Consider the following 12,204-nt stretch of genomic DNA (forward strand, 5'->3'; position numbering starts at 1 on the left):
AGAAATAAACCGGCTAAAATATGAGTCTATAATTCCTAATAACGGTTTGGGCAGTGATGAAATAGTCCTCTCGCATTAAAATCCACCCACATCTTTGTCTAAAGCTGTTTTGGATTGTAAATCTGTGCAGATTTCTCTCCTGATTCAGACCACTTTTCACTGGAGAAAGACGTATTTTAGCAACACATTGAAGTTAATAATCAATTACCTCTAAATGTTGAAATGGTACTTAAGTATAATTATGAATGCTTTCACAGATCAGTTTCCTCTGCTGACCACCAAAAGGGTTTTCTGGAAAGGCATTTTGGAGGAGCTGCTGTGGTTTATCAAGGTAGGACAACATCCCATACGATTTGTTTTATTTTTTATTTTTATTGAATAAGTTGCATTAGTTGTTGAATTCAGGGTTCAACCAAACCCTGAGAGCTGTCCGAGAAGAGTGTGAGGATCTGGGATGCTAATGGCTCCAGGGAGTTTCTATAAGAGACTAAGAGAGGCTATAGCGATCGAGAGGAAGGAGATCTGGGTCCCGTGTATGGCTTTCAGTGGAGGCACTTTGGAGCTGAATACAAAGACATCCACACTGGTAAGTGCCCTTCTTTACATGACATGACAGCTGATAGCAGTGATGTGCTTTACTGTAGGAGACTGACTCTGATATTATACATGGAGTCTTTAAGATCTCGTTAACTGAGAGACTCCTTGGGATGTTTGACGGACACTTCTCTTTTAATGTGTGTCAATGGCTATGGTTTCTTCTCTCCATGAGATTACACTGGGCAAGGTGTTGACCAGTTACAGAAAGTGATCGACAGCATCAGGTCGAACCCAATGTGTGCTTGGAATCCCAAAGGTCTTAGTCAAATTTATAACCCTCCAACAGTGTTATTATACTGTTAATTATATACAGTATAATGATCATATTTATTAATATTTTGCAATGACTTTTTTATTTTAATTTAGTTTTCATTTTAATTTAAGTTTCGAAGTTAAACGTTTATGTGATTTTGTCATTTTGATAGTTTAAATGTAAATATTTATTTTTATTTTTATTTCAATTTAAGGGTTAGTAATTTTAGTATTTAAACTTTTTTTTTTTAATCGCCAAGGCAACATTTGCTAATTTTTAATTTTTATTTTTTTCAGTTTTATATCACTTACCAAAAACATTTTTAATAGTTTATTTCAGTTAAAAATAAAAAACAATAACAATTATTAGTACTTAAACTTATTTCAATTTTTTTTAGGTTTATTTTTAATAAAAAAAAATTAAAAAAAAGTTTCTCTTAAGCTTAAGCTTTTCATCTAATACTTATATTTTATTAAATCTTTATTTAAAATACCAAAAATAATTTTTTATTTTGTTTTCATTTTAATTAACAATAACAATTTTGGTTTTAGCAATTTAGCATTTCAGCTTATTTCAGTTAAAGTTTAGGGTTAAATAAAGTTTTTCATGTAATATTTTATTGCAGCTGTATTTCAAATACTAAAAACTATTTTTAAAAGCATATTAAAAAGTGTCAAAATATATTTTAAAGTGTATTTTTTAATAGTTTTTGTTAATAAAATAAACACTGCCCTGCAGTGTCACAACTTAAACATTTCTGCATGATGATGAATTAATTGTATACTTAATTGTGATTGTCAGATCTCCCTCTGATGGCGTTGCCCCCGTGCCATGCGTTGTGTCAGTTTTACGTATCAGACGGTGAGCTGTCATGTCAGCTGTACCAGCGCTCTGGTGATATCGGTCTGGGTGTGCTTTTCAACATTGCCAGCTACGCCCTGCTGACCTACATGATCACCCACATCACTGGACTCCAGGTGAACACATTTCACAATCTGATGATTCAATCATACAGTATTATACAGAAATAATTGTAATAATTGTAATAATAACAGCAGAATGCTGCGATTGACAATAAAACCAAGTAATCCAGACTTGCTTATTAGACCTTAATATGGAATTTGTGGTTTGTGTACCTAGCATATCTCAGTTTATACCTAGTGTATCATATTTTATTTTTTTATGGACAGACTAACCAAACTAAAACTTGTACTTCCTTGTAGCCTGGGGATTTTGTTCACACGTTAGGCGATGCCCACATCTACACCAATCACATCGAGCCGTTGAAAGAGCAGTTATGCTGCTTATATTCAATACAATTAATCTATGTGCACTAATCTACAGGTATTCCTGTTGTTATTTTTGAATAAGAATTTCATTGTTTGTTAAATTATATCACCCACACCCATCAATACTTTTCAAAAAAAATTCCAGTATAGATAAACTGACATATTTTGAGAAAGTTGCGTGTGGAAAGCATGTTTTTTAACACATGTCCTGTGCCCACAGATTCGGCGAGATCCACGTCCCTACCCCAAACTCAGGATCAAACGCAACGTTGAACGAATTGACGATTTCCAAGCAGAGGATTTTGAGATCTATGACTATGACCCCCATCCTGCAATCAAAATGCAAATGGCTGTTTAGATTTTATAAGCATCTACAAAAAACCCCCCGTTGTTTTAGTAGTTAAATAAATCTTTTAGAATGTTTAAAATAAAGACAGTAAGTACATATTCATGGGAGAAGTGGTCTCGATGTTCAGAACATAACATCTATTCTCAGTCAGGACCAACATAATCTGGCTTTTAATTGGCTTTTACCAATATATAAGAGTAATGTAATTATGCATTATGACCTTAAGATTAGATTATTGTAATGAATTACCTAATAGATGCCACGCAGGCCCGAAAAATAAGCTTCAGATGGTTCAAAAGACAGCAGCTAGAGTCCCAAGAAATATGATCAGCTCAATTTGATGATCTCTTCATTGGCTGTCTGTCAGGTTCTAAAGCTTTGAATAGTGCTATTATTTATCATATTCAATAGATGGTCACAAAATCCTAGCCATCGAAGTCCACAAAAAGAGCCTAAACTGTGCACACTATTTTGTATTACGTACTTTTTTTTTTTTGGCATGACTTTCAATTAGTTTTCTTTTAAAGTGGGCACCCAAAATGACCAAAATCTTCAATCCTGTCATTTATATGCATTAACGGCAGCTGTGATGCACATCACCAAGGCTCAAATTGTTATTAACTGTAAAAAACCTTGTATACAGATTAATAATCCCAATTTAAAATTGCATACGATTTTATCCATGTACATAAAGTACAATCAAATAATTTCCTTAGACTACATAGCAAATGCCAACTGCTTGACTGACTGCTTTGAAACGCTGTGGTAAAAAGCGCTAAATAAATAATGCAATATTTCACATTAAAATAGAGTGAGGCATTTAAAATCCATTTTTCGAAGTGAGAATTGGGCCATCTGGAGGCATTAAAAAATAAAAACTTGTGTAATGTTGCGTAACCTCTTGTATTAGCACCCTTTATAGATATATACAGAGACGTTTTTTTTTATTTAATTTCTAATTTTTTTAGGTTTTGCATTTATATATATATCTAGACATTCTAAAAGGCTACTTTTTGTCAAGGTTTAGATATTTTTGGTTACATGAGTATCAAGTTTTACATTATGATTACAGTCAAACATTAAATCTTGTTAGAAAGGGAACACAGAAAGCATTTTTGTTTAGTAATTAGTTGATATTTTATTCAGTGTAATTCAGTAAATGTAAATAAAACATCAGAACAGAAATTAATGTATTTTTTCGTATTTCCCTTTCATTTACTATGTCAGTCATTTTTGACTGCGAAGAAGTCAAGCGTGACTTTTTTTTTAACCCTTTAACATATCTGAATCATGACCATGTTTCTTTTTTTTTTTTTTTGTGAGTTCATATTGCTAATGTACCAAAAGTCTCCAAGTGTCATCTCATTCTGAGGAAGCTAAGATTTAAAAAATTTCAAAATATAAAATTTTTTCAGTCAAAAATGACCAAAGAGGGCCCCAGAGGGTTAAATAATAATTATTGACTGAACGCAAACAGTGTATGCTATTCTGTGTCAGCTGCGTCACACAGATATGTTGTTTTCATTAAAATTAACCGCGTGGAGCAGCTGACACTGTTTGTGTTCAGTGTATACTCTCCGTAATGGCACCAGGGTGATGTGGAGGAGACGAATTGTTGAATAAAGTTGTTATTTATTAAAATTAGGGTTGAACCCCTGATGTCACATGGATTATTTTACTGATCTCCTTGCTATTTCTGGACCTTGATCGTGGTAATTACTGTACATCTAAGGGTCAGAGAGCTCTCAGAATTCATCAGAATATCTTAATTTGTGTTCCGAAGATGAACGAAGGTCTTAGGGGTTTAGAACAACATGAGTGTGAGTGATCAATGACCGAATTTTCCTTTTTTGGGTGAACTATCCCTTTAAGAAGTAAGAATACGTCAAGAACGTTAATACGTTAAGAAGGAGACGCCGCCACCTGCAGGACAACTGCAACATTACATCTAAATGCAAAACAGTTATGATTGTAATAGTAGAATGCATTTACTGATGTTCTGTTTTTATTAATTAATTTTATTAATTATTTAATTAATTAGAATGAATCAAAAAGGAAATTCAATATGGAAGTGTTCCAATAGATTGCAGCCTGAAAAAAAGGAAGAAATATGTCAACTGACTTGTCACCAGCCATTTTTGGATCTTCTAATGCCAAATTTACGCTGCACAGGTGGCACAGAGGCGCTTTTGAAGTAGGCGTCTTTACACGGACAGATTATTGCTACTCAGGAGTGTCATACATGCATTTACGCAGCAACTGCACCTTCATTCAGTATTTACATTTACATTTACATTTAGTCATTTAGCAGATGCTTTTATCCAAAGCAACTTACAAATGAGGACAATGGAAGCAATCAAAAACAACAAAAGAGCAATGATACAGTCGTGGCCAAAAGTTTTGAGAATTACATAAATACTGACTCTTTGCATAAATGTCATGTAATTGTCGATAAAAGCCTTTGAAACGTATGAACTGCTTGTAATTATATTTCAGTACATTACAGAAACAACTGAAACAAAGATCTAAAAGCAGTTTATCAGCAAACTTTTTGAAAACTAATATTTATGTAATTCTCAAAACTTTTGGCCACGACTGTATATAAGTGCTATAACAAGTCTCAGTTAGCATAAACACAGTATACGTAGCAAGGGCTTTTAAATAATATAATAAATAAAAAGAAATCAGATAGAATAGAAAAAGAATAGAGCAAGCTAATGTTAGAGGTCTTTTTTTATAATTGTATAATAAATGAAAAGATAGAATACAAAAAGATTAGAAAAGTAGTTAGTTTTTTTTTTTTTTTTTTTTTTAATAGAATTAGAATAGTGAGTGCAAAAGTTAGAGGGTCAAATAAAGATGGAAGAGATGTGTTTTAAGCCATAAGTATATTATGAGGTGTGCCATAATTTAGTCTGGCTTTTATGCTGGGTTGTTTCAGCACAACTTTAGGTTAAATATGTACTAACTCAGCTGTTAGGTTAAATTATTTTATTAAATGTTTAACCCAAAAGTTGGGTTAATCCATATTTGATCCGAAGTTGCTTTGAAACAACCCAGCATTTTTTAAGAGTAGAATTTTAAGCATGCAGGCATAGAGCAGCATTAACTAGCTGTGTAAAGACGCCTTAAGTTTTGGTTACCTGTACTTTCAGTGAAGGGTTTTACAAGTTTTGAGAAACATGTCAAAACGTTACGAAAGCCTAAATCCATCTTCCACTTTAGTAGCTCCATAAAGTGTATTATAAAGTGCAGAATCCTTAAATCATGCATATTTTACCTTTTGAATCCTATAATATAAACTTTTAGTTAAACAGTAATAGATATTAAACTAAATTATTTGTGTGCACAATGTGACATAGAAATGTTGTGGGGACATTTTTTTTTTGATCCCCATGAGAAAAACAGCTTGTACTGTAATGTTTTTTTGAAAATTGAAAAAATGCAGAAAGTTTTCTCTGAGGGTTGCAGTATAAAATCATTATATGTGAAGTCCCCAATAAAACACGGAAACCCAACGTGTATGTGTGTCTGGAGGAAGGAAAAGTGCAGTGATCTCTCTATAATAAGGGAGGATGACGTCGACACAGTCTCTAAAGCTGGGAGTGAAAAGGTTGCAGAAGCAAGAGCTGCGAGAATAAAACTCGCGATGCTATAATGAGAGATGAAGACAAATGATAACTCGTTTCATATCCGTTTGACTCATTACGGAGATCCAAGAATAAAATCCGTTCTGTGCTCATAAGAACAACAAAGTGACGCATAGAAAAGTTTAAAGAGCAGACTGGAAGAGAGAGAGAGAGAGAGAATTTCATCTCACTGTCGCCGCAGTCTCCACCGGACCGCTGCCGCAGGTATGAAACCGCTGCTGGAAGAGACATGGGTTTGTTGGAGCCGGTATTCTGTGCGCAATAATTCAGTTTTGAGATAAAAGTGGATTGTTTGGAGAGTAGATGTTTGTTGGGAGTAGCTGAAGCATCCTTTTAGTAGAGATCTCAGAGACACCTGATGCTGCCATTAAACTAATAGAAGGACAGTGAAGCGATACATTTTGGAACGTCGAAGACGGAACGTTCTAAATACTTCTCTGCGAATTAATCTATGCTTTCTTCTACAGAATAATGACGAGCAGCAAAGCGACTCTGGCTTTCCTCATCTACGGGCTCCTCGTGCAATGCAACGTGTGTTCGCCGTTGAGTTACCCGAACATCAGGTATGGAAACTTACCGTCCGTCTCACCTAACGCTCGGTAACGATTTGGAGTTTGAAGATTTCGAGTAGCCTGTAGCGCAGCTGGACGGTGAAACAGGATTTGGCCAATAGCACTGTTAAATTAATGCATTTAAGCGTTTTATTGACAAGTGTCCGATCACACAAATTTGAGCAGATGCCTTTTTGTTCGCCATATGTCTAATAATATAAAAAATATCAATAGGCTACTCAAGAGGTGTTTTATTGCTTACATGAGCGTTATTTGTTCCGAAAAGTCGCGAGTGTGAACGCGCTTTGATTAGAAAGTAGCCTACAATTGATTCGATTTTAAAGTAGCTAAATAGTTTTAAAACACACAGCCATGTAGACAGATATTGCTTTAATCTTACCCGGCATAAATAAAGTATAATAGCCTAGGCTATAAAAAAAAATATTGATCACGGATGTCGTAAAGCAAGATCACAAAAAAGATTGTCCACAAAACTATTTTTTTTTTTTTTTTTTGAAAAACTTAACTTGAAAGTAATTTTACAGAAATATCTTTACTGTTTTGTTATTACAGAATGGTATGCATTTTAAATATTTAGAGCACGTTTACAGTAATAGCCTGTGTTAATTACTTGCGAATGGAATGACTTGATGTCTTGTTACAGAATGGAGTCTGCAGGATTTGACGAGGAGGGACACTCACTGACGGATCTAACTTTTGACAGTGACCAGATCACCATTCGAAGCTCTCCTTCGGTTACTGAAGACGCATACGCGTTATACAGTCCTCCATCGAAAAGGTGATCATGCTTCTTTCTTCCCGAGCTCCTGTTCTATTTCTAGGCATTCCCAAAATTGTATCCTTTTGTTTATCAGTGATTGCTTTGGTTGCATCGGTGTGCTTGCTAAATCGAGCCATTGGCTTCTTTAAGATGTTTGCACAAAGTTTTTGCGAAATAGCGAAGATAATTAGACTAGTGTTTAAAAAAACGAAACAGCTGAAAAAGCTACCTTATAAACTGAGAGTGATGTTACAGATTAGGTTGCTTTATATTAACTCTCTTTTGACCACCACTGATAGGCTACATTGTTGTACAGTTTTATTTTATTAAAAAAAATTTTTGTCATTCTGTCACTCAGATTGGAAAGGCACGCTGACGGGATGTTTAATAAAGCCTACCGGAAAGCGCTCGGTCAGCTGTCAGCGCGGAAATACCTGCATACACTGATGGCAAAACGCGTGGGGTAAGAACAGCATCTCTTTCTCTCCATCTCTCTTCCTCGCGCACTCATCCTAAGTGCTATCAGTAATTTTAATCTTCCAACTTGTTGTCCGTGCTGTAAAACACGCTATATCTACGCTATATGTGGGGTTCTCGTCATTCGTAAGATCTGTGGAAGAATAAGGGGACGTTCACACAGGAACGCGTTGCGGTTGCTTTTAAAAACCGTTCGATGGAATAATGCAAACCAAAGTATATTCGGAGGCGCGCCAAAAATTTGTAAAAAAAAAAAAAAAAAAAAAAAAAAAAAAAAAAAAAAAAAAAAAAAATGCATACCTGTAACTTTTCAGAATTTATTATACTTTACCATCCTGTAGCCTATGAAATATTCTAAATATTCCTGAATGAAACTAGTTTTTTAGCGACAACTAGATTATTATTTATTAACATATGCACACTTAAATACAAATAATGTTACTTTTTTATTTTCCCTAAGTTTCTGTAATATACTGGGTTCTGGAAAGCTTTGTCCTTTTTCTCTAACGCAGAGGAGGAAGCACGATAGAGGACGACAATGAGCCGCTCTCAAAGCGTCACTCGGACGGGGTTTTCACCGACAGCTACAGTCGCTACCGGAAGCAAATGGCAGTAAAGAAGTATCTGGCCGCAGTCCTTGGCAAAAGGTATAGACAGAGATATAGGAGCCAAGGACGGCGGCTCGCCTATTTGTAGCCTTTTTCAAATGCATCTATCATGTACATGTACAGCTTTTGGAGCAAGTTAGTCACTACTAAGACTGCTATGAAGATGTGTCCTTTATAAACATGTATTTATGTATTAAGTAAAGACATTAAAACAAATATTTTGATAATAATATTGTTTTTCTTTTGTACTGAAGCACCTGCCAATGCATCGATCTTCCTTGTGGACCAGTCGTTTAGTTTTACCAATACTAACAATGCTATTTATTCATTCATGTTTGTTGCAATACCTTGTCTATTAAATACATCATCCTGAATATGAGTAAATAAATAGTCTCAAAGACAATCACTGCATTGAATGATACCTTCATTCTTTCACTCCTGACATTAAGAACGAAGTATTTTTTTTTTATTTACAACAGCCCTGAAGACTTAGATTTGCACCAATTGCTACAAGACGTAGACTTTGGTGTGTTCCCGGATGGGGGTGAGATTGAGGCATTTTTATTGGATTGGCTGAGACAGTTCCCTCCTCAATTCCCGGTGAGTTTTTAAGGCTCGATGCCATAGTGCTTTTCTGAGGGGCCTCTCTCATCCCTTCCATGCTTTTACTCACATCAAGTTCTTCACACTTTCATCTATGGCTTAAATCTCACAAGCCATTCAACACCTTTTCTTTTCTTGCACAAACCTTTCTGAAAAAAGTCCCATTCTCTCCTATGAAGAAAGTGAATGAAAGTGAATGTGAAAGTCTACCCCACATCTAAAACGATAACGACAGAGGAACAATATCAATTTAATCACTTTCAGATTTTTTTTTTTTTTTTTCAGCTGATGAATGATAAAAAACACTGACAGCCAATCAGAATCCACCTGACTTTGGCGAGCTTGAGCATTTAAAGCAGCAGACGACAAACCTACAGCTCATTCCTATTGTGTTTTATAGTTATCATTTTTAGTGTGCACGGAACGGGCCTTTATTTTCCGTATAAATATGAATTAAATCTGCATCTTCAAATGCTGAGATTCACACAGATGACTTTTTTTGAGCATGCAATTGCTCCCCTTTGAAATCTGACACACACACACAAAAAAAACAACAACTGAAGTTCATATATGAACGCGTGTGTATTAGACTTGATTACAGTGGTTCAGACTTATAAATGTTTCTTTCTTTGTTCTTTTTCCACAATTTTCTATCTTTGTCATATTGCACGCTTCTCACATCAGTGTCAAATGTTTGTTCTATGTCTATGACCGTAAAGCTTTTAATCAATGGAGACGTGCGTCTCTGCATCTTAAAATTTTCTGTGTGGTTATAAGTATCAGCAGGTCATTTTTATATGAGTTGGGTATGACATATATAGATGTATTCTGTAATAATACCTTTATGCATGCAAAACAAATAATATTCAGAAAGATGAAATAAAAGGCAATATGTTTTGAGGTAAAACCAACTGTTAAAAGCAAACCTCCAAATTACATCACAGCTTTTGGCAGTGTTATATATTCTTAAGATTGTTAGTGATATGTACATGTTTGCATATGCATTTTACTAGTGTGTGTGTGTAAAAGGGTGAACGTGTGAAATCAATCTGTGTTTAATTCTGCATTCTCCTGCAGGCTTTGTGACACAGGAGGCAGCTAGCGGCTTGGGTGCCTTTGCTTCATCTTTAAAATGCCCACCAATTTCAGATGGCACATAAGTGGCCCTCCAAATGCTGCAATCACCTGCTATTTCTCACATAATATACTTTGTTCAAATGCCACCTGGCTTTCTGGTTATTCGATTTAACTTCTCTATGCATAGTGTGTTGTAGCATATATTAAACATTCTCAGCCTTGAAATTCATTTTGTGTGCGGAGACTGATAGTGCCCAAAGCCTTACTTAAACGTTAAGATAAATCTCTGTCTTGTGTTGATCGTTAGTACAATAACACATGGGAGCCACACAAGGGCACCATTATATATGTAAGAAACAGAAACAAAACAAACAAAAAACTGTGTTGTAAGATTTGTATGAATAAATTTTTGTAAACAACAATTTCGTCTAATCTTTGATGTTTATGAGGAAAGCAGAGTCCCCAAGAACACAAAGAAACACCCTTGGATCATAAATACATGTACAGTAAATATGATACACCTGCAAGTAATCAAAACAGAAAGATCACGTCTTTACTAACAAAATGTGATATGCCATCAATAAATATGAAATTCAGAAAATGAGCGATGTGTCAGATAATTAAAATAAATAAATAAATAGAAATATAAGCCACGCTCTCAGAAAAAAGGTACAAAAGCTGTTACTGGGGCAGTACCTTCTCAAAAGGTTCACTTTTGTACTTTTTAGATATAATATGTGCACATTAGATACTAATATGTACCTTTAAGGTACCAATATGGACGCTTAAGGTACAAATGTGTATCTTTTGAAAAGGTACCACCCAGTGAACGCTTTTTTTCTGAGAGTGCATGATCCAAGAAATATAACATATGGGAAAATTATTTGAAAAGTGACACAATAAGCAGGAACACAAGTTAATAAAAATTAGGGTTTCATAGTAAATAAAGTCTAATAATGTGAAATATTTAATTGCTTACCACTGAAGTGGAGCTAAACAGTCGCTGGCAACAGAGAAAGTACACATGTCTGTGTGTGTGTTTGTGTGTATTCTCCCACCAAGCTGTGACTGGTGTTATATAGAACAGAGACACCAGTGTAAGAAGAACCTTTTAGTTCCCGTCAGAGCAGATCAGAGCTAATAATCTCACACTGGACCCCTACATCGCTGTAGAACAGCAGGCAAAAACACTGACCTTTACCTCCATTACATGTCCGTTTAACTACAGTAGCTGACTGATCTCATGCAAACATGCGTTGTACCAACTGAGAGAACTGTGTAATGCGGGTTAAACAGGGTTTAATGTGTAAGACTGTCATTTTTGTGTTTTTCCTGAGGTCCACCTAAATTAAAATGTTGTTAGATTTTAATGTATTTGGCTGAGCAGTCATCGATCGGGTGGCTTGCTAATGTGTTAGATATCTTCTAATACATTAAATAAGTAAGCTTGACCAAAGCTTACTTTGTGGGACAGAAACTTAAGATAAATGGGCTACAAACAATAGACTTTTTACCAATGCGTTAAAGAGAAGACTGTGATATCACAAGCTGGGTGTGGCTCTGATGAACACACAAGTGACTTGATAAACTCATTCACATGCATTCTTGTCAAATGATTCATGCATATTTACCTCAGCCTCCGTAAGCTGTCTGTTAAACTAGGTTGCAACCCAGGCTCTTTGGAAAAACGTGTGGTGTCATTTCTGCTAAATTATATTAAAAGCATGTTTAAAGTGCTTAAAGCACGTTTAGTTCATGTCAATCTGGCAACCATGGGCATAGAATATACAGGGGACATGACTTTTAAGTGTGTTTTTCAAGTCATCTCCATGCAATAAAATGAAAGAAAAAAAGTGTTTGTAGTATATAAACCAATCATAAAATTGTCATTAGGAAAAAAATATTGAATGCAAATGATTGGTTATTGTCCAGGGGCCGGTTGCACCAGCTGTATTCAAGTTACAACTTT

At 35.1% G+C, this 12,204-nt stretch overlaps 1 protein-coding gene and 1 pseudogene across 2 annotated transcripts; both read left to right on the plus strand.

Moving 5' to 3' along the window:
• Positions 1-241: 241 nt before the first annotated feature.
• Positions 242-2,513, plus strand: LOC109098929 (annotated as a pseudogene).
• A 3,308-nt stretch (positions 2,514-5,821) lies between these two features.
• Positions 5,822-10,657, plus strand: adcyap1a (adenylate cyclase activating polypeptide 1a). Of its 2 annotated transcripts, XM_042761171.1 has the most exons (7): positions 5,834-6,342; positions 6,606-6,701; positions 7,354-7,488; positions 7,829-7,933; positions 8,460-8,594; positions 9,035-9,155; positions 10,236-10,657. In XM_042761171.1, exons 2-7 carry the CDS (start codon positions 6,610-6,612, stop codon positions 10,242-10,244), a joined length of 597 nt encoding a protein of 198 aa, XP_042617105.1. In that variant the 5' UTR covers positions 5,834-6,342; positions 6,606-6,609; the 3' UTR covers positions 10,245-10,657. The 2 variants fall into 2 exon arrangements, with proteins under 2 accessions (XP_042617104.1, XP_042617105.1); XM_042761170.1 differs by lacking the exon at positions 10,236-10,657 and having other exon boundaries at positions 5,822-6,342; positions 9,035-9,167.
• Positions 10,658-12,204: the final 1,547 nt, after the last annotated feature.

This window comes from Cyprinus carpio, chromosome A7 (genome assembly GCF_018340385.1).
Source record: "Cyprinus carpio isolate SPL01 chromosome A7, ASM1834038v1, whole genome shotgun sequence".
NCBI lineage: Eukaryota > Metazoa > Chordata > Actinopteri > Cypriniformes > Cyprinidae > Cyprinus > Cyprinus carpio.

Bases quoted from the DNA above. Each gene is read 5' to 3' on its own strand.
- adcyap1a (XM_042761170.1), top strand. From the start codon at position 6,610: ATGACGAGCAGCAAAGCGACTCTGGCTTTCCTCATCTACGGGCTCCTC. The intron at 6,702-7,353 runs GTATGGAAACTT...GTCTTGTTACAG, and splicing joins TTGAGTTACCCGAACATCAG to AATGGAGTCTGCAGGATTTG. The intron at 7,934-8,459 runs GTAAGAACAGCA...TCTCTAACGCAG, and splicing joins CTGATGGCAAAACGCGTGGG to AGGAGGAAGCACGATAGAGG.